Source organism: Phalacrocorax carbo, chromosome 11 (genome assembly GCF_963921805.1).
Source record: "Phalacrocorax carbo chromosome 11, bPhaCar2.1, whole genome shotgun sequence".
In the NCBI taxonomy this organism is placed as follows: domain Eukaryota; kingdom Metazoa; phylum Chordata; class Aves; order Suliformes; family Phalacrocoracidae; genus Phalacrocorax; species Phalacrocorax carbo.
This window is the reverse complement of record NC_087523.1, coordinates 3,710,736-3,733,006: the sequence shown is the minus strand read 5'-3', so window position 1 is coordinate 3,733,006 and position 22,271 is coordinate 3,710,736. Positions and strand designations below refer to the sequence as shown.

General features: G+C 37.5%; 1 protein-coding gene across 1 annotated transcript in view; it reads left to right on the top strand.

Annotated features, from left to right (window-relative positions):
* The first annotated feature begins 5,945 nt into the window (after positions 1 to 5,945).
* The window catches only part of CHM (CHM Rab escort protein), a 72,401-nt gene continuing 56,075 nt past the window's right edge, over positions 5,946 to 22,271 (top strand). The window contains exons 1-2 of the mRNA XM_064462883.1: positions 5,946 to 6,020; positions 18,749 to 18,815. Coding sequence (XP_064318953.1) covers positions 5,972 to 6,020; positions 18,749 to 18,815 — 116 coding nt within the window. The 5' untranslated portion in view covers positions 5,946 to 5,971. The remainder of the gene's footprint in view (positions 6,021 to 18,748; positions 18,816 to 22,271) is intronic.

The window sequence follows — 22,271 nt, the reverse complement described above, 5'->3', positions numbered from 1 at the left end:
TTTTGTCTGTTCTTTACTGGCATAATTTCCAAGAAATTTAGACATTGGAATAGACAAGCAATGGAATTGCCAGGACACAAAGCATTAAACTCTGCTTTGTAACATCCTGTTTTATAATGGCATCATTTCAGTAATTCTTCCCAATTTATATTAATGTTATTGAGACCAAATTTTATTCTAACAGTGTCATTTTCAGCAGATAAGAAACAGAAGACACTGGTTATTAAAAGAATATTTTAAAAATGCCAAGTTATCACTTAGAACATGTAATTAAGCTATACAAACATACTTTGATGCATATACAAAATCCATATATTCTATGAGAGTTTATAATTTAAATCCTTCCTAGCATGGGTGAGGTTCACTTGTGAATGTCTGTGTACGTTGGAGCTCTGTGGCTGGCTTTCATGTATAACTTATCCTGCATTAGTCCATAGCATTTCTAGATCCCCTATTTGGCTCTGGTATCAGCGTCTTCACTGATGCTAGGCAGGAGCTGGCTGCTGCCTCCCTGTCTGCTGTGTGGATATTCCACACTTCAAAATCATCTTGCCATCAGCACAGGAAAGCATTTGCTCAGGTAACTGACTTGGCCGTCTTATTGACCAATCTGGAATTTGGGAGTTCTAATACTTTGAAGAACCATTTAAATTGTCATTTACAGGCCGATGACACGATGATGGTAAGTTGCATATTCTTTTATTCATTTGAATAGGACAGACTGGTAATCCACAGTGTAAGGTCTGAAATAAAAGTGTTAAAAACTGATGTGCAGACTTCTGCCAGAAATACCGCTGTGTCTTCTCAAGGACCTCTTAGATACAGTGAAGAACACATTTCAATCCACTGGAGAAGTGAAGGAAATTTCTGAAAAAGATCAGATTCCTTAAAAAATTTCTAGCACAAACTCCTGATTTTTTTTTCTGAACATGTACAAACAAGTTTTAGTCTTTTGCTTAAGTATGTTGATGTTACTTCTGTTTCAAAAATAAGTTACACCATTCTGTCTCTATCTTAGTAGTCCCAAAAAGTACACTTTTTTAATCAAGAAAAAAAAAGATGGAGAATGAAAATTAGGAAGGTAAAAGGCTGCTTTACAAACATGCCTCACTGCTTCAAAACACCCCCTTCTATAAAAGAAGATGCAGCAATAATAATTCATGTACTATACCAAATTATTTTAGCCACTGATACAGAGCACTGAGAGAAGTAATCTAACCACATAAAAACCTAAACTGACAGCATATATTGCATATAATGCACTAATAACATGGGTTTATGTCAAGGTAAATCAAGATACAGTCTGATTCTACTATTGGTAGTTCTCCAGGTCTCCAACTCCTAAACTAAGTTTTCCTCTACATGTCTCTAAGAGACAAGCAATAAAAACTGCAGTATATTAGTCATCATCCTAGGTTCATCAGCTATTTTAAGCATTAAAGATTAGCCTGTAGCATAAAAAATAACTGAACTTTTGGGCTACTGCAAAGACTCCACAGAGTCCACTCCACAAAGACTACCACTTCATCCTCCACATCTGTAGTTTTGGGAAACCTGTAAAACTCATAGGCAATCCCTAATGAAGCTGTCGTGGACCCACTTAGGCTGGGCAGAGCAGCCTGATCAAAGCTATGATCCTGTTTTTTTCTCCTCTGTGCTCACTTTATACAAGAAAGTTTTGACTGCAATGAGAGAGCACTACAGAATTTTTGCAGAACGTCATTAATTAACGATTGGAAAAATAGACTTCTTGCCTTGCATGCTTACAGAAGCAGAGTGAAATGTAGTTCTCTTTCCCCATCTCTCTAAACAATCCTACAGTTTGCTCACATCTTAGTAATCAAAAGGGCAACTTCAAAAGTAGTTTCAGTGCTCTTTATGTAGAGAATGTAGATTTAATTACTCCGGGTTTTTAAAGTATGTTTAGTTGACTGATCTACCAAGGCCAAGATTACTCTATCAAAGGAATATTCATACCATCCATGGGAATTAGGTGTCTACATATGATTGAGAATTGTCAGTTTAGGGTCTAATGTCACTAATAAAACACAAGTAATGTGTTTTATGGGCATGACTGGGACTGACCGCTGCAAGCCATGACAGGAAGAAAGAAAAGTTCAGATAGTGGTCACAAAGAAGTTAGAATAAAGGTGTATCAGAATTTAGAAGAAATTTGGAAACTGATTTTTTTTTCCAAACATGCTTGAATGTGAAGTGGCTGTTTCTGTAGTTAATGAACAATCTAGTTTGTGCACACTTGAGTGAGTGACAGTTGCATAACAGCAAACTCTATACGACAACCATGCATAACTTCAGCAACACACAAACATTTTCTTGCTGCCTGAACTAATGAGCCATTTAGTTGGGATAAATCAGGTTATTCAATAGATGTTTCAAGCAGCTAATAGGCCCGATCCGGCTGCTGATCTTTATGCAAACTGGTACTCAAGGAGAATTAAATTCTGTATCCATTGAGTGAATAATAGAATGAGTAATGAGATTTCACATGTGAAGTCACTGCAGGATAAAGATAATCTGTATTATTAAAAAAAAAAATCTTAGTGAATTGAAAGTATTTGTCATTTTTTATTTTAACCATTTGATCAAATGATCTGAGACTAGATCTTGAGATAACTAGAAACTCCATAATTCCAATGATTATTCTTCCTGGTTTTCTCTACGGCCTTGGGTTTGAGTGTTTGTATGTGGGAAAATAAAAACACTTACATAGTTTTTGGGGTTTTGCTAAGATTACTGTATTTCTAAACAATATTTTGGTAAAGTATTTTGATATTAACTACAGACTTTAAAGTGAGAAAGGAAGTTCCATGAATATGTGAAAATCCCAAACTGAACCTGTCAAGCAAACCCCCCTGATTTTACGAGAGATGTTTTTCTTGAAATCAAAGCAGGAGAAGCTGCTTGCAGAAAAAAAATTTTTAGAACTGCTAAATGTGGAATCTTAAATCGATCTTTGCATGTGTCTTTCTGAACTGTTACTGCTAAAAAATGCCGTATGAATCCTTTGCAATACAGAGGATTGTGAATTATTTAATAAAACACAGAAAAAAAATTTATTTGATACACTTGGTTAAAAAATACATTTAGTCTTTCCAACATGCATTCGTGAATGCATTTTGGCAATTCTAATTGATGAGACCTAGTTTAAGAAAATATAGTGAAATTCTGCAATCAGGCCACAAGATGTGCAGTTTAATTATGTTGGTGTGCATTTCTATTTGTTTCTAATGTAGAGGATCTAGTGGTAAAATGAATGCCCATTTTGTGGTCTGTTATGCAGAAAATGTTTAATCCAGTGTTTGATTTACTCTGTTAAATCTTCTTTATTGAATGTGCTTATTCATCCATGCAGAATTGGGTATGCTGCTTTCTGTTACTATGACATTGCAATTAAATAGCTAAAGGGAAAAACATGGTAAGACATTTTCTCAAGGTCCATGAAATTCTCGTAAAAATTATTCATACTTACATATTTTACTTCTACATTTCCTGATATTAAAACTTTAAAGTACAGAGAAAAATGTTTATGTTGTATGGGGCTGACAAACCTTGCAGTTAAAGATCCTGAATAATCATTTTTGTCAAATAAATAGTACTAAGAAGAATTTCTGGTCCAGTGGATAATGACTGTCATCATGAAATAGGGTTGCACTGATTGCATCTTATGAATGAAGCTAGCTGGAACTCACAGAACCAAACAACAGCATTTTGTGGTGGGATAAATACTTAAGCACTTGAGAAACAGTGAGACATTGACAGTGAAATAGTTCTGTTCTGGTGCAGTCCTAGAATTATACTAAACAATAACAAAAGGTTTTCACAGTGAAATTATATTTTTATGAGCATGCCCTCCCTCAGTAAGAAAAGGATGCGCAAGGAGAATTTGTCCTATCTGATCTAACCAACAGAGTGATGCTTTGTTCCTCAAAGACATTTAGGTCAGGACGATCCAGCATTTTGAGAATTCCAGAGCTAAATTTCTGTTGTTACAGGTTAAGAAGTAGAAATGGCACCTTCATTAACAGAGTTGCACTATGGAAGCTGCAGAATAGATTTTTTAAAAAAATGTCTGTGGGACTGTTGAAAGCATAAATATAAGGAACATAAGATTGGATCTTACTACTGTTATACCTGAATCCATAACTACTAATTTTCTCTGTTACATATTTCTGAGCATGGTAATCAAGTACCGATGCTTATATTTGTTGTTCTTGCATTGTTTGGTGTTTCCTGCTGGACTCTTTTCTGTGCTGTACTTTGTTTTAGCATGTCTGGCAGTACTGGGGGTAAGGTGGTGTCTGGTTTCTATTAGTCGCTTTATACTATTTTCGCTATTCTTTTGCTATGTGAACAAGCAGCTTGTAATAAGGTGTTAACAGGCTGCTAGCTGGTTTATTGTTATTGTTGATTTAAGGTGCTAAGACTTTAATATAATCATACACAATGAATAATATTAAAAGATTAGTTTAAAGCCATATAAGCCATTAAATGCAAAATAAAACACAAAACTTTCTAGAAGTTTCCAGCACATTCTGGCACAGCCAGTCTTTGCTAGGTTGCCTACATTGCTGTATCTGGCTTTTTCAAATATGTGTTTTTATTCTTGCTGTTCTTTTACTCTGCCTGGTAATACAGGAGAGGCAACTCTGAAACAGTAGATTCTACGTTTTTCACCCCTAATTTCCCCTTCATTTCTTTGTAAGGTAAAGGAAGCAGCAGAGCAGGACTGAAGTATGACTTAAGGTTTCAGAGGAAAATAAAGAAAGAGTTAATAGTAATTGATGGGTTGAGTAAAATAGAGAGTTTTTTAATGCAGAGAACGAATTACCATCCAACATATAATATGGCTGTTAATTAACAAGGGAAGACATTAAATTAATGATTAGGAATAGGTGAACTAATACTCTTTATTTTAAAATCTGTCTTCAACATGGTGGATAAAGGAAAGAAATTACCACAACTGGGGAGTAAGGGGACTTTTTAAAAATTATACAGGAAATATTTTCTTGGATATATTAATAAAGTGCAGTGATCAATGAGACTGAACGAATAATAGGAGTACTTTTGGAAACACTGCATGTTCAGGGGGAAATAAAAATGAACTCTACTGTGTGTTACTGAAGAACTGGTCATCCAAGAAACTTCGGTGGAATCGACACATAAATTGTACAAGAAAATGGGTGTTTGCATTGAAGTATTTTGCATTTTGAGTAAGCAGGAGGAACACAATCATGTTGTATTTCAGAAATTTACTGGTTGATGCTAGGAGTTCATCTGCATTCACTGCTGTTTCCCACAGTATTCCTGTATCCTAGTTCAGGGCTTGTTCTCTGATTCAGCAGAAAACTAGACGGGTAAGAAACTGGGTGGGTCATCAGACTGAGAGAGTGGTTGATGGGTCTGGCTGGCTGCTGGTGAGAAGCAAGTGCAAACGGGGTCCATCCTCCTGCTTAACACATGGTGACCCGCCGGAGGTGCTGAGCTCCGCATACAGCATGTACCCCATTGCCAGAGCCACGATACCACCTGCTCGCCAGCCGCCCCTCGGAGGGACTGAGCCGGGCTGGAGGGGGGGCCAGCAGGGACCTCGGGGAACCGGGCAAGGGCAGGGCCAAAGCCTGGCACACGGAAGGGAGTGAGCGGCCATGGCCGGCCGCAGGCCATGGGGCAAGACCCAGAGCATGCTGTTCTTCACTCAAGTGTTTTGCAAAGAGCCAACCAGAACAGAAGCAGTCTGGAGTTTCCCCGCACCCTTTACGGGAAGGCTGTAAAGACAGACCTCTGTGGGCCCGCAGTGAGAGCGAAGCTTCCACAGGCACGAAGCCGCCGCCCCGCCCTGCGCGGGAGGACTACATCTCCCGGCAGTCCCCGCGCGCGGCGGCCGGAAGGCTGTGCCGGTGGCGCCCGCCATTTCCTGCAGCGCCGGCCAGGTGACGGTGTCCCTCCCAAGATGGCGGACAACCTGCCCTCCGAGTTCGATGTGGTGGTGATAGGGACCGGTAGGAGGGGATGGGATGGCGGCAGGGGGAGGCAGCGTCCCGGGAGGGGGTGGGTGGGGGGTGTCAACGTGCCGGTGCTCGAGAGGGGGCAGCGGGGAGGCGCGGGGCAGAGCTGGCGGCTGAGGGCAGCTGGGTGGGCAGCGCTGCGCCAGCGTCCCGGGACTGGCGGGTCTCTCTCGGGTTGCTACTAAGTGTCAAGATTTGCTTAGAAATAGAGGTGTGAGGGAGGTAGGCGTGGTGCGGGGCTGTAGCTGGGAGGGGGATCTCTGAGACCCCCGTCCCTGTGAGCCGGTAGCCGGTCAGGTACTGCTGCCCCTGCACACCTCAGGTCAGGCGCTCCTTTGGTCTTTCACAGAGCCTGGTCTGACTCTGCCGCCCATGGCAGCCCTTTTGCTGAAATACCTTCCTGCTGGTGGAGTTCTGAAGAGCTAAACTCCATGTTGTTGCAGTGTATGTGGTATATGCTGAAAAAAATATAAATTTTAAATTGTATCCTGTAATACAGGAACTTTTATCTCTTAAAACTTTCTTCTGATCTCTATGCCTGCTTACAAATAACCCAAAACTTAACCCTTCCCCTCCGCGGTCCCCCTCATTAAAGTGTATTTCTCAGTATATGAATAGATGTAGAGTTGCATGATTGCACATATTGGAGATTTCACTCTGTACTTTCTCTATCCTGCACAACTTCATTCTGTTTCCTGTTCTGGTGAATAATGACAGAGATCTTAAATGTCTCTGAAACATTCCACAACGCTGTAACGCCCAGACAAATTCTAAAATATTCCTTCAGAAGTAAGATACTTGTTGCTTGTGTATGATAATAATGTTTCATTTAATAGATTTTTGTTTTGTAGAACCCAGTGACGGTGGCCTGGGTTAAACTGGTCTTGATAAGACCCCTGCCTTAATTTCAGCATTATCTTTGGTTTTAAAATGTTGGAAATGCATTACTGTTTGTAGGTCCCAAATTTACGCTCAAATTTTGTTTGCATTTATGAAGGGCTCCCACAGTCAGCCCAGGATGTTAACTGGAACACGTAAAGGAAGACATTTCTAAATGTTGCTGTTTTCCGTGTGAAATCAGGACCTATGTTTGTGGAGTTCATTGATCTGTCAAATTGTGTCCTTCAGATTTAAGACTAGTTTTCTAGCAATTTGGAATAGAATGAGTGAGTTTTTAAATGTAATTACTGTTTTCAGTGTTTATCAGAAAAAAGTAATCCCCTTTCAGTGTACGTATAGCTGCTCAAAGGATTTCTGATTTAATTCTGGAGTTCGTGAGAGATTATAAAACCATATTGTTCCCAGTGTTGATCATAAGTCTACTAAAAATGCAAAATTAAGGTTCTTGAGCAAATTAGGAGATCCCTTTTGTGTTCTTAACCCAGTCATATGGCGTGGAAGGCCTAGTAATGAATCTGATGTTTTTGTATGCGTTCAGATTTGTGAATACTTTGTATGAGAAGAATGGTAAACAATGAAATGCTGAAGTACCAAACTAAACCAGTGAAATATTGAAAAGTGCATAACTTCTGTGACTTCTGAGGATAATTCATTCTTTACTGCCACAAGAAAAATAGTATCTGTGTAGATGATGCAGTGATGTAGACAATTAAAGGAAACTCAGAGTTTTATAAAATTGATGTTAGGCTATTTAGCACATCTGGCTACTGAGGAAACTAGAAGGTGAAAATAGTAATAGTAGCAGTACCTATTCTAGCTACTAAGCAGCTAGTGAAGGTGTTACCTCTTTAGAAGAGCTGACTATAAAACTCACATAAGTAAGACTTGGTCTTTTCATGATTCCCAGTGCTTCCAAAATGTTTCTTCCAGAGATTTTGCAATTTCTGATTAAGGTAGAACATAATCCAGCTTGCTCTGGCAATCCTTGTGCTGAGGGTCTCAGATGCAGAGAGTGCAGGCTAAGGGAATCGCCCCGGCAGTGGCAGCCTACTCTTGTGTGCACTTTCATGGCCCACGATATTTTGTGCTTGCTGGATACGTGTGTTAAATAATACCAGGCGGCTCACTGCGGAGGAGTGGTGGTTGGTGGTAGGGTGTCACAGACAGTTGAGATTGTGCACGCCTAGGCGTGCACAATTAGAAGAGTTCACCTGAAACTGGCAGTTCACCAGCAAGGCACTTCTGGCTGAACTGTCTGTGCCACTGAGAGTTGATCATGCGACGCCCACCAAATGTGGTCTTCCCTGCTTCAGAATGATCTTGTAATATTAGAGCTTTGATATTGGGGCAAGGAAATTCTTTGAAGTAAATTTTACCTCTGAAGTATTGCTGTATTTGGTGGTAGTGGTGTGGATTTGCATTAAAGGATGCGGTTTTGCCCACCTGTAGAGAGTACTGGTGTAACTATTTTCAGTATTTTCAGAGTTCTGCATTTTAAGAATTATTTTGTGTTTCCTTTGCATTCCTTTTTACTAAGAACATACATAAATGGTGACTGTTGACTGACTTTTAAAAATCTGTATTGAAGTACTTCATATGGGAGATTATTCAAAGTAAAACTTTCATCTGTCTTATCTTTTGGGAAATTACTCCTGAGGGAATATCTTAGCCTTGTCTTTAACCCTTAGTTTTCTAACGCTATAATCAGTGCTGAGTGTACCTGTGGATATTTAATTGTCATATTGTAATAACTACAGTGTTTGTGCTAGTGATCTTTTTAACTGCATAGTAGTAATTGCATTCTTTTCTGCATGTGTGGCCTTTTTCTGGTTTTATAATTTGTGCATCGCTTAATTTTAGTAATTAGATTGAGTGGTAACATTAAATTGGAATTTGTTTTTATTTCAGGCTCATTTAACTGTTTCCCTGTAGTAAGCTTAATGAAAATGGAAGCTTACACAAAAGTAAATTCACTTGTTGAAGAAACCGCTTTTCTTTAAGCGAGGTTAAACATTTTCTTACACAGGCAAGTGTAGAGCAAGATGGATGCATAGTACAAAAATACTAGTCCTGGTGGGTTCAGCAGCAAAAATTTCACTACTGTCATGGAATTTATATCCATAGTTCTAAAGGAAACTAGATTATTGTATGACATAAAATTGGTGGGTGTATCTTGAGGCTTTTGATGACAACCCAGTATGAGAATTAAAGCTGTTATGATATTTTTCTTTGTTCTACCCCTTTTCTGTCACAGCACCGAAGTCACTCTTTCCTTCCTCCCCTCTCAGGCCCCTCATATTCCTACTTCCCTGCTTTTGGAATATAGTACTGTAGTCAAGTTACCCACTAACCAAAGAGGAATGGATTTATTGGATGATTCTCTGCCAAAGCAGATATTATGCAATATCATTGATCCTCAAAGCAGTCCTGGTATTTTGGAAAGTCTGTTCTTTGGAAAATTATATTCAGTGATTTTTTTTGTCTAAAAGCCTGTAGGATCTAGGTTTGGAGGGCTGATTTAAGTGCTTGCTTCAGGAATTCAAGGTGGGCATTGGTCATGTTCATGTAAATTAGTTAATTCATGATCAGCTTTTGTGGGGTCAACTTTTAAATTAGTGCAGCCATTAAAATGGTAGTACCTTTATAGTGAGAGGGAACACTATGAGTTCTTTGATAAATATTTATCTCAGAAACCAGGCATCTAGTTGAGAGTGACACACAGAGCTTTTGTCTTTATGCAGCTGTCAAATAGGAAAATTCAGGGGCAAAACATTCAGCAATATTGAATTTATGGCAGAAACCGCTGTAAGTACAAAGGTTTGCAATGTGGCTGTGCATATTTATAAGTGGTGTGGATAAGGATTCAGGGTCATCCTTACCTTTGAACTTCTTCAGTTGATTGGATTATATTCAGTCTTAACTTTTTAAACTTGTTTCTGATACTCCAGAAGGCCTGTATTAACTGCTGGTAAAGTTGTAGAATAAAGGATATGGCTCTTTAAAAGGTGGTTGTATTCACAAGTTTGTCTGCCAGTAATTCTAATTTTTTTCTATAAAGGAGTTATTCTTTATAAAAGCAGTCACAGTAAATTTTCTAGTTCTATGCAATTTTCTTTCCATTCTGGTTTTCAGTGGTTATAAATAACACATGAAATGACTTTCAAGGTAGAAAGCAGGAATCCATTTTGAAATATTCTATAAAATAAAGAGTGATTTATGGTTTCATATGATTTTGGCTGAAAGCACTCGGGCTTTGCCAGGTCATCAAAGTCCTGTCAGCAGAATCTATTATTTATTGTTCGATATGCTGGGAGTGGTTTAAGTACTTTATGTTTATCTTATGTAAGTATAGTGTTAGGAAAAATCACTTTCCGATACTAATATAATTTTTTAAATTTTCCATGAAAAACTAACTTATATGTTATAGATGTGAATTATGAAGTTAACCCTGAAGATTGATTTTTTTTAAAAAAAGAAATCAAAAAATGAATAATTCCTAATGTTTTTATTGTTGCAGAATAATTTTAGGGTGTGCCTAAAATGTTTCATATTACATCTTCTGGGCTGATATTTTGGTTATGTTATCTTACATAAGTACACGGTCTTCAGTTTACATCAGTAGCTATTACAACAAAAGCTAGATGGAAAACCAGCTGAAGATGGAATTTATTTTTTTTTTATGTTAGTGTCATTGTGGACTAATACAGTGGCACTGGCTTGTAATGTTGATGTCTGATAGGAGGAAATAGACCTATATTATTATTATAATTTGTAAGTCATTACCTGTCCATGTAAATATCAAACAAAATGAACACTGACTCAGCAGTTTTCTCCTCACCCCCCTTTTGTTTTTTTTTAAATATTCTCCAAGTGTAAACACACCTTTATCTTATTGAATTTTTTTTAACCTAACTAAAATTGAGGGGTGGTTTTGTGGCATGCTTTCTAGTCTGAATTTTTTTGTGTGTAGCACGGGTGCTCTGACAGCCACCTTGGAGGCTTGGACTCCCACTGATATCTCAGATAGGATTCTTTCCCAGATACTGTGAAATTTCCATAACTGCTCTTGTAAGAGCACTAATTACTTTGTGAATATTGTGTTGTCCTTCTCAGCTTGTTAGTGTTCTTCAGGTTTTACAGATTATGTTGCTGATCTTACAAAATAAGAGACACTAGTATTCCTGTGATCCTACTGTGAAAAACATAGTAGGTCATCTGCCTATCAAGGTGAAAAACTCCTTTAGAAAAAGTCTTAGCAAGGTACTTTGAAATTCTAGTCTGAATCAGCAGTAATCAAAAAGACACGTTTGTCTGTCTGCAGTAGAAAATGTCATTCCACTGTTTGGAGAATGGTCATAAAGTGGGTAATTCAATCCTTCTGCAAGAGCTCATCTCTTTGTACGTCACTGGTGCACTGAGGTTGCTCTAGAGCCAGCCCAAGCATTTTATAAGAGCCTCTGTTGGTACGCAGATAATTATGTTGAATTACTAATGTAGGAGAAGAAACATTTTGCTTTTTAAATCTCCTTTTATGGATTGTTTAAAAATGTATAAGGAGCATGGAGAGCAAGCTATCTTCCTGCAGGGAGGCAGAAAAGGAAGTGAAAGTATTAGAAGGCTTGAGTAAAAATGAAACTTAATGTGTGTCTAACTATACAGGTCTTTTAATAGATGTGCTTTGCTTGTTCTTTATCTGCTGCTATTGGTTGTAAACCAAAGATTAGCACATACCACAGCTATGGGTCTGAGAAGTCTATTTACAAACCGGCTTTATTCAATACAACTTTATTTTTTTCTTTAAGACATAAAGAATCTTCTGGATTTTAATTGTCATCTTCCTTAATAGATATGATTTAAGGGGATGTACTGATATAGGTAATATTTGTTTATGTAAAAGTACACAAATTTGATATTTCTTTGAAAGTTACCATTCTACTGGAAGGTAGCCCTCTAATAGTGAAAAGTAAAGCTGCTGTTCCTTTCCAGTTAACAGAATTACTCACATCTGTCACAGAAGTAATCTGCTTTCACCTGTAGTTCAAAAAGTGGTCTGCCAAATTTGGTGCTAGTTTTTTAATCTATTACCTTGATTCAGTGTCTTAGACATTCTATGAGTGAAATGTTTAGGTACAGTAGAACTTTGCCACACAATGTGACTCATCCAGCGATACAGTTTTTATATAAATGTTTAATAGGCTAAACTTGTGTTGTATTGATGACGTTGTCTAGATCTCATGGATGTTCATTTTCCTGGGCTGTAATGACTAGCAGACAAATTCAGAAAGTGCATTCTTTTACTGATTTCGCCCCACTTCCTCTTCAGAGAACATGGCTTGGATTGAGCATGATTTTTAGTAATAAAATAAATTTTTTATTTGGAGCATAAGTGTCTGCTTGTGTTCCTTTTCTAAATAACATTTATTTGTACCAACTGTGAGAATACATGTTTTTCATTGCCATGTTCCTCTGGTGGTACACAGATAACTATATGGAAGTACTAATGTCAGAGAAGAAACTTTTTAGTTGTGGCTCCTTCCTTGACCAGTTATGATTTCTTACTTGTCTTAGTGGGTTGTCGTTTCTATGCCACTACCATATTCTGTAATGCAGAAATAATTTCTGATAGTATTCTGCAATACAAGCATGTAATAAAATGAATCAAACCTATTATCAATTTTAATTAGCTAGCTTTAACTTAAAATATTATATAAAATAAATATTTCAGCTTTGTTTGCAATTGAATTATAAAATGCCTTTTAAGTTCTACATCCACCAGTAACATACCATGAAGATTGTAGTGAGCTTCTCCAGAGTGAGATGCTCTCCTCTTCTTAGAAATTTGGATACAAACAAAATTTATTGCAGTTGGTCAACTGTCTGCTTCTAGAAGATTGTTTTGAAATTGTCTGTGTTCCAGCATTTTTAATACATTTCGCTTCAACATTTTATATTATGAAAAAGCCACTTTTGATTTATTTAGTAGATACAGTGAAGCAAATTAAACATTTAAACCTTTTCAAGAAGAAGCTTATGTAATTCAGTAAAAGCTTATCAGCTGGCTAACGGGAAATAGTTTACAGTGACCCACTCAGGAACCAAAATGCTTCCACACATACAAAGCTGTTTAGTCTATAAACTGCTTGGGGCAGTGAATGTATCCATTTAAAGTCACTTGAAGAGGCAGTGCATCACTCTAGCATTATGTATAGCTGCTAATCAGAGGACAGGATGTGTAAGCCTGAAATTAATTTGTCATTACACAGAGGTGAATTATAACTTTAAATTATTTTGTAAAGATTTTAACATCAGTTGGCTTTTAAAGCTGAAGAAAAGTGTTTTCTAGCTTAGCAGTTATCGCTAATTTTAATTTTGCTGTGTTGAAACTAAAAGTAGAAAGGGAATCTTGATAACTGTACATAATGTGTAGCTAATTCCTCTAATTCTTGCTAATGCACTTGTAAAACATGTTATTAATGAAAATGAAAGTATGGCTGATTTTGCTTCATAGGGAAGGTCTGAAAATTGATGTAATGGGCATTATCTTGGTCAGAGGTTGCTGGAAACAACCAGATGTAGACTTCAAGGTCAGCTTGCAGCAGCCACATCTGCAAGATTTATTGAGAGTAGTCTGCCTCTGACATATCCAAGAAGGCTATAATAGAGATAATGCTTAGACAGCTGGCATTGAAAACTAGTGCTATCAAAAGTGGACTGTATTCTTCATCATAAGATGGTCGTGAACCTAGTGTTTATACTGTTTGCTTGCTGCGGTACTTCATTCTGGTGCTGCAACTGTTTCTGATGCAGTCCTAGAATCTCTTGCAGCAGTTTCCGATGCATTATGCAGATAGCAGAGAAACAGATAAGTTTGTAGGACTAACTTCAGTTTCTACATGCTGAAGTGAGCTGTGCCACCATGTTTGTTAGTCTAATTAGAGAAAGCCTGTTGCAATTTAATCTGCTTGCCATATCTTTTCCCAGTGTCTTTCCAACAGGGTGCAAGAAGCCCAAACACAGAAGAGCAAGTATCTAGTCAGCACTCTTCCTGGACCAGTACTAGAAAGACTTAGAAATTGATTCATTTTGACTTTGCACTTATATTTCAATGAGGCAGTCTCATGGATTCATGAGAATGCATCAGTTTTCTGGATAGGTGTCAAGAAGTACCTATGAAATTCTACCTATCAGAACATGTTAGTGACCCAGCGATCACTAATGAGTAAAATCCCTGATTTTATTCTTATTTTTTATATCTGTCTGCAGATGTAATGTCCTACTTCATTGAAATTTTAAATTAATGTTTCCTTGAGAAAGCCAAAGAGGCTAATTTGCCTAATACTGCGTCTGATAAACGGAGGTTGGTAAGTGGAGAATGAAGGCAACAGCTTTAAGGAATGACGATATAGATTTCGAATGGTACTAAGCAGTCCTCCTTCATGAAGGAAAACTCTTTGTCTTTCTTTTTCCTGGTGAGAGAAATGAGGTGCAAGACAATTCAACATAATGCAAATATTTCATGTGTAAGCATTCTAAAGGGGGATATGAAAGGGCCAGGAAGCGCAGAAAGTGTTTATGCTTCTTGATAACAAGCACTGCTATTTCTGAATTGATTCTGCCTCAAATATGAAGAACTTCTGAGTCAGCGTATTAAATTGATACAGAAATTGTATGGACTCCTTATTCCTCTACACTAATCCTTTTTATGCTGCCAGATGTTTATGTATAACATACTGAAGTCTGGATCTGTTGCTGCTTTCTTGTGGTTGGATCATACGATTCCTATTCAGACTTTCTATTTCCTGCTAATACCATTGGAAATCTAAAAATTGTCTGGATTTGGAACCTTATTTGAGACAATGTTCTTTTGCAGTAGCCGTTTTCATTTCAGATACAATTAAATAAGATGTGCGCAGTGTTTCACAGTAACTAATATGCATAATAACTTACTAGGAAAATATTGGTTACTATTAATTATACCAGAAGGCAGATCTCTTGATGATTCGTTAATTTGATTACTGATTTCAAAAGCAGTCCAATCTTAGAATTATTTTTTAATAATCTAAAAGGAAACGTAGAATCTCATTTAGATCTTGCTGTTCTTTGATCCAAGTTATTGGATCCAAATCATTACTGCCTGTTCAAAAACGTTAAATGTCAGGAGTGACACAGGTTATAGCGCTGAGTCCTTCATCCCTTAAGCTGGCAAAACAGAAGCTGACTGTTGCCTAAGAGGGATGAGTGGCAGGAAGTGTTAGAATAATCCTTCATGAGAAGAACAACTTAACACGAGATACCCAGCTTTATTTACTCATTAGGCATAAGTGAAACTTCAGAGTCAATATTAGAGATATAGCCCTTCCCCTGCAATCACTTGAATTCTGTATTAAATCACCTTCAAACCAAACGGTGAGTGAGAAGTTTTGGAGTCTGCCCTGCCCTGTAACTACCGTCTGAACGCATTTCAAAATTTTAATATTTCACCCAGCTTAGAGTTTTTGGCAAATGAAAGTTAGAGTTGGAAGTATTTAAAATAGGAACAATTTTTTAAAATAATATATTTCTTCGTTATTGAATCATTTGAAGGGGACCTGTTTTGCACAACTATGTCAGCATCCTGCAGGAGATAGTTCAGCTTGGCATGCTATCATTGAATAAATCCCTACCATTTCTTTAAGGAGGCTTTTCCAGGTTAATTATTTTTTCTTAGGTAGAGAGGGGCTCTCTCTGACTGTATTATAAGGGCCTGTTTACCAGAGCCTTCTTTCTTGGAAAAGGCTTTTGTAAAGTAACCATCATGCAGTCCAGACCCCATTTAGGAGTAACTTGCATTTGACAAAGCTACCTGTTTTCCATGTGGTTTTATACCTGTTGGAGAAGAGAATTCAGAAACTGGTACCAAGGCACAGTCTTATTTCTTTGGTTTACCGAGGCTTTGTCACATAAGAATAAATGGCGTCTTGTTCCATCAAGTTGTTCTAAGAGCCTCTCCAAAACCTAAAATGCATGGGACTTGCCTTTCTTACACTTTCTCATTTTGTTGCCACGGGGTACCTGGGGGGCCACAGTACCTTGGAAGCAAAGGGTTGGTGAAGAAAATTGATGCCGGCTTTCAAGAGCAAGGAAGCTAATTCAGGGAACAATTTCATCCAAGGTTAATGGAAGAACAGACCTCCAACACAGTATCAATTGGATCAAGCTTAAAGCAATCAGTTATGCCCTAGTAGCTATAACTTCAGTCCTGGTCAGCCAGGCAGCACTGGTGATGTTTTACAACACTTTCTCAGTGGCTTTTATCAATAAGGAAGGAGAAACAATTTTCTCAATTCTGTTTCCAGAGTAATATTCTCTGTACCCAAATGAGGGAAAGGAAACCTTTTCAGGAACTACAAACAAAATAGTAGTTGTAGATGCTATTCCAGCTAGTTTATAGACAGAGAGAAATGAAACATATATAACACTTTCGAGGCCAGCTGAATGTGGAGTTGCTTTCACATAATAAGGCTGTGTGCAACCAGGATCTTGTGACAGTCCTGAAGTGCGTGCTACAGTTACGTATTTTCTCCTGTCTCTGTTCAGAGTGGTCTGTTTTGAGTCCTTACTTTAAAAAATTCAACTCTGTTGGCCTTTTTAGGCTGTAAAACAAATGTCCCAGGCACTGATAGAATTGTTCTGTCCCTCTTTCTACCCCCAGAGAGTAATTTCTTGATAAGTCTTCACTTGCTGGGGAAGGTCAGAAGTGCAAAATTATTGTAATTTTTTCTGTTTCATCAATTCAGAGAGCTATTTTCTTTATTTTAATCCATCAAAATACTAAGTGTTAAATGGAAGATTTGCGGGGATGTTGTAGCTATTTTCCTGAAAAATTTGTCATGCCTGTCTAAAACCTCCTTCCTTGTATTGATACAAACATTTGTACTTTTGGACATCAGCTCTACCATGGAACTGGTCTGCCGAAAACTGACCACCTACTTCATGTGGGTTGAGGTCAGGAATGGCTGAAGATAAGGATAAAGAGGTTGGACCCCTGTATTTTGATGGTTGTGTTTGCCTTTACTGGCTTAAAGAGTTCATGAAAACTATGGTCTCGTGTATCTTAAGTCCTGCTAGGTGTTTTCTAGACTAGACTATGTTTCCATTCTAGAATTAATAAAGACTAGCTCAATCATTTAAAATTACTTGTTCCTACTCTGTGAGTGCTAAATTGTACTTAATATCCCATTGAAGTCTAACAGCTTCTTACTCTAGGTAAGTGAAAACTGATACCTTACAAGTAGTAAATAGTTGTCCAGTAACCTTTAACATATTGCGTTATATGTTTTAAATGTATCATCAGATTGGGAACATGCTGACCTTTTATTCAGTTGCGAAGGCAGTGTTCTCTCTAAAGAAATAGCCAACTGCAGGCCTGAAATTCTCATGAAGATGCTTGGAGTGAAGATAGCCAAAGAAGTTTGTGCTCTACCACACCTGCTTTTTCCACTTTAAGTTCTGTTTCTCTTCAGTTGTACTAGTACAGCTGCTTCTGGCGCTGCGCTGTAAATCAGATCAGTGAACCACTCCTTTCACTTTGTTTAATCACATCCCTTAATTGAATATGTAGCTTAAGTGTCTCCTAGTACCAGTCCCTGAGAATTTTAATTGCTTTTACTGAATTACCTGCTTAAACAGCCAATAGATGATTTAAAATATTTCAGCACAGCTAGTGTCGTACAGCCTTTTAGGTAGCTTCCTATCAGAAGAAAGCCTTCTTTTCTGAGTCAGAAATCTAAGTCATCTAATTGTGCATGTAAAAATCTGGTGAGTGGGAGTAGAAGTTGGAGAACAGCCTAGTTTGTTTATTAAACCTCCAATTGGTATCATGTGCCATTCCAAGTAGGTATTGCTGGTAGAGAAATAACACTAGCCTTTTTTTTTTTTTTACTACATATCTTTTCTAAATATAAAGAAAACATACTGATTTGGCAGAGCGTAATTGCATGACATGGGAGCCTTTGATAGGGATGCTACTTTAGGGACAACCATCACAGATTCATTCTGTCCCTAACACTACTCTTAAATGTGAAGTGAAAGTACACCTGCACTGTCAGTTTAGCTTTTGTGTTTACACTGAGGTCTCAGTCTGCATGCAGAATATGGAGTGTGCTCCTGGGCACTCTTTTGGAGCAAAGTCCAAATACAGTTCTGAGACCTGTTCACACTAGAGGTTTTTGCCAACAGGTGATATGGAGGAGACAGCACCGTGTGAGACTGTCATACACAGTTGTATGAACCCAACAGGTTCATACCCTCATGCTTTCCAGTACATCCTTGGACAATATACCAGTATTTTCCATAAATGTCTTAATTTTAAAACACCACTTTGATGGGTTATTACACAGTCTTCATATTACAGCATACATTTTGAAGTAATAGAAATGCCCTCAGATAATACCTGTCTGTACTGGGAGGGATACAGTTACAGAGCATCTCATTAAAATTTGTGCTGGCAAATGCTCAATCTGTTTATGATAGCAAAGTGTCTAGAGAAGACACTGGTGACAAGCTTTAACTCAGAGGTGGTAGTGTTTGCAAGGGACATCAGCCGTGCAACTATTTAAAAAAAAAACCCCAAAGTGTTAAATTCAAGAGGGTCATAGGGAAATGCTAATGAACACAAAATAGTGTTCATTGTTTTAGTAGCATGAGAGTATTAAAATGTTTAGTGACTCACATTTAAATTTCCTTTTGTTTGAATTACCTGTTTCTGCCCAAGTTCTAACTTTATTTAATTTTTGAATATATCTTGGCATACTAAGTTTTAAAAATTACATGTGTCCTTTCAGGTTTGCCTGAATCTATTATTGCAGCAGCATGTGCCAGAAGTGGCCAGAGTGTTCTTCATGTTGATTCGTAAGTTATGCCAATAATTTTCCTTTCTAAGAGCTAAACTGGCTAGAAGTGTTCTGTATCTGTGTCAGTGTGCCCTTCAGGACTTGTGTTTTGTGTTCATCTGGCATCAAGTAATCTTGCGCTTCTGTCTCAATCTTATTTTTGGGGTATTTTTCCATCAATAGAACATGCAATTTTTGCATGCTAGCTCACTAATTTGGAACATAAGGGATGTGGTCAAGGATGCTGTTGGTGGCTCCTTCTTTTGTACAGACAGGAATGGTTACAGTGCCCTTCATTATCATTCCTGGCAGTAATTACCCCATTCTGGTTTTGTGAGAATTTTTACTTGAACCATTATCATTTAATGACAAAATGTTTTACTGGTATCTCATTTGTATCCATTCTCAATGCCTAGAGAAGTTAACACAAGTTTTTTTGCATTTTAATTGTTATCAGAATGAAGACAAGTGAAATCTGGCTGATAAAGCAGGAGACCAACATAGCACTCTTTGTTTGCTGTCTTCTCTCTATCTCCTGCCAAATCAGTCTGAAGGAAGAGTACAGAATACCACTGAAATCAGTTGATTCAAAAAGTACTCGTGTTGCACTTTGAAATAGAAGGATGTGCTGAAGCACTTGGAGTGGCACATTTCATTGCATCCTTTTAAGAGATTAACATTTTGTTTTACTTCTCTTTATTAATTAGCTGAAGTTGGTTTTTTTAATAAATGGTGTAGCTATATGCTATGATGCATGCTGTTTTTTAATAAAAATCTGGATCTTTGAACCATGTCTTTTGCACACCTGTTATTTAGTAACATGACTCAAGCCTAAAGCTCTCGTTTCTGAGGCAAGCTTGAGATCAAATGCTGGAGCCTCAGCTGACCAAGACGAACTTTTAGAATACCTCTCTCTCCCATCTGCCACTTCAAAATTCTAATTTTCTCATACTCTCTTGAGATGATCGATCATTACTAAGCAGCTTTTGAGGCTGCTTTACTCTGTGTGTTGTTCTGGAAGGTAACAAGTTGAATGTATGTCATGAGATTTCTGTGCTAGACACCTGCACTGTGTCAGCTGTAGTTCATTATGTGAGATCAAGGTATGATTATACAGATTTTTTGATTTTTAAATTATTTTTTGGGGTTTTTTTTGGCAGCACTTCCACCAATATTGGCTGTAGCTATCTCCTGACCCCTTGCTAGTTTTTCAGTCCCATTCTCAGTGCAGTTATGCAACTTCCTGGGCTAATACGGTTTTGGGAGAGACTCTTAAGCAGGAAGCAAGGACTACCTAAGCAGTGCTGCTGCTGCTAAACATTGTCATAGCCTAAAATGCATAATAATTTCCTAAGGTTAAACAAATTTCTGCAGTTCAGCTGTGGTATTATTTGCGCATGCAACCTAAGTGGATAATTTGGTAAAATTTGACCTAAAGAGTGTGTGTGTGAAATACCTTACTTGTTTAACTGTAAAATCATAACTCTGTTAATAACCAGTAGAAGTCTATGTGGAGACTGGTTTCAGGCAATCTGCTGCCTCTTCTTTAGCTGATACCTGCTGGATTTCAGCAGAGAAGTGTGATGCGGAGTTTTGAAGGGATGGTAGCAGCAAGAGTGCTGTGAGATTAGGTGCTCAGATTGTTAGTAATTGTTCACCAAAAATTACAAGTTTGGCATAGCATTCAATACCATTTCTTTGAGCTCTCCCCTTTCTATGAAAATTCTTGTGGTATACACCTGTGTTCGGCACCTAGGTTTAGAGTCTTTTCCCAGAGACAGTATACATGTTTTCCATCTTTCTTGTGTCTTGTACCAAGAGCTTAAAAAGGATATGCTTTCTGATGTTCATTTTCTCTGAACATCATCAGTTCAAGATATAACTTCTGTAATCTCTTTTGCCTACAGCCCTTCAAAGGACCTATTAATCTTTCATACATTTAGTTCTAATTTGAAATCATACACAATTTCAGAATTTGCAAAATTGGCTCACTAACTTGGTTGCATGAGATATGATTTGCAGTCGCTCAGTTTGCTGCTATACTGCCCACAAAGTCTCTGGCTTCCTGTCTTGGACTGGAGTGAGGGCAGCCAATGCACTTCGGAGTCAGTAGTTTTTATCAAGCAGAGGGCATTTGGATTAAGAATTAATGAGTCTAGAATGGCTTACTCTCAGAACCTATGGAAAACTCCCCAAAACTGTAAGGAAAAAAGTCCTTAAATGGGCTAATATTCTAGCATTTTACATCACAACGGAATGGTACACACTAAGGCGGTACTTGATGCTCAGTATTTTGTGTAACTAATGATTCAGTTGAAACAAAGACAGCTCTTCATATTGTAGTAAGTTGAAAGAAATACGCAGCTACATAGTAGTGAAATACTGGAAAAATGCATTGGGTATTCTGCTGTAGTGGCAAAAAACGCTTAGATGCAGGTCAAGCAGATATTGCTGAAGTTACTATAAATATATAACCATAGCATAATATATAAGGATATGTTAATTTCAAACATTTTGGTACAGTAATTCTTATTTTGGCTATTAGAATGCTAACCAAAATATTAAAACCCTTATTTTAGAGTAAACAGATACAGAATGAATGAAATAGTTATTTTTTTATTTTAATCTTAATACATATATTAGCGGTAGACTACTTAGATTTTGTTAAATTAACCACTTCTGTTATTTCAATTTTTCATATTCATTGGCAATCAAAGTCTGTAATAACATTTAGCCACTGGAACATCGATTTCTTTTATCCATGCCTATTTTTAGCTATGATGAAGAGCCTTCCAGAAGACTCACAGAAGCAGGCAATTAGCAGTGTGGAATACAGATTTTGTTTATTACTGTTTTCACTTAAATATGCTCATTTACATTCACACATGCTTTTGTTTTTATGATGAAAATGAAGGCTTCCACATTTGATTCTGTTCTCCTATGGAGTTATTTTCCAGCTCTAGCACGAGCTCAGGTCAGGTGAATGTGTTCCTAACTAAGGTGTTCTTCACATATTAATAGTTGCCATTTTAATGGGCGTATGTTCTCACTGAATCACAGCCTAGAATCCATATCTTGGAAAAAAAACCTGAGGAATGTTTATACTGTACAACCCCTTCCCTATAAATAGGGAAGCATTTCAAGCCATCTGCTTTTTGTGTTCAAGTTAGTACTCCTGGGGGGAAGAAAAAAAGCCTACCAAAACCAACAGAAAACCCCCACCCTGATGCCTTTTGAATTTTAAGTGAAAAGTTAAGTCTTAGAAAGCTTGCCAGAGATTCATCTGAATTAAAACATTTTCATTTTATCTACTCTATGTCTAGTTTAATATACTCATTTCCAGCTGAATTTTCAAATTTCATTTTACTGAGTTAACAATATAGTTGAAAATTAATCCACAAAAATCTGTTAATATTCCCAGTATAACTTTTTAACAATATATGTTGTTCCCTTCTTGAAGGATCATAAGTTTAAA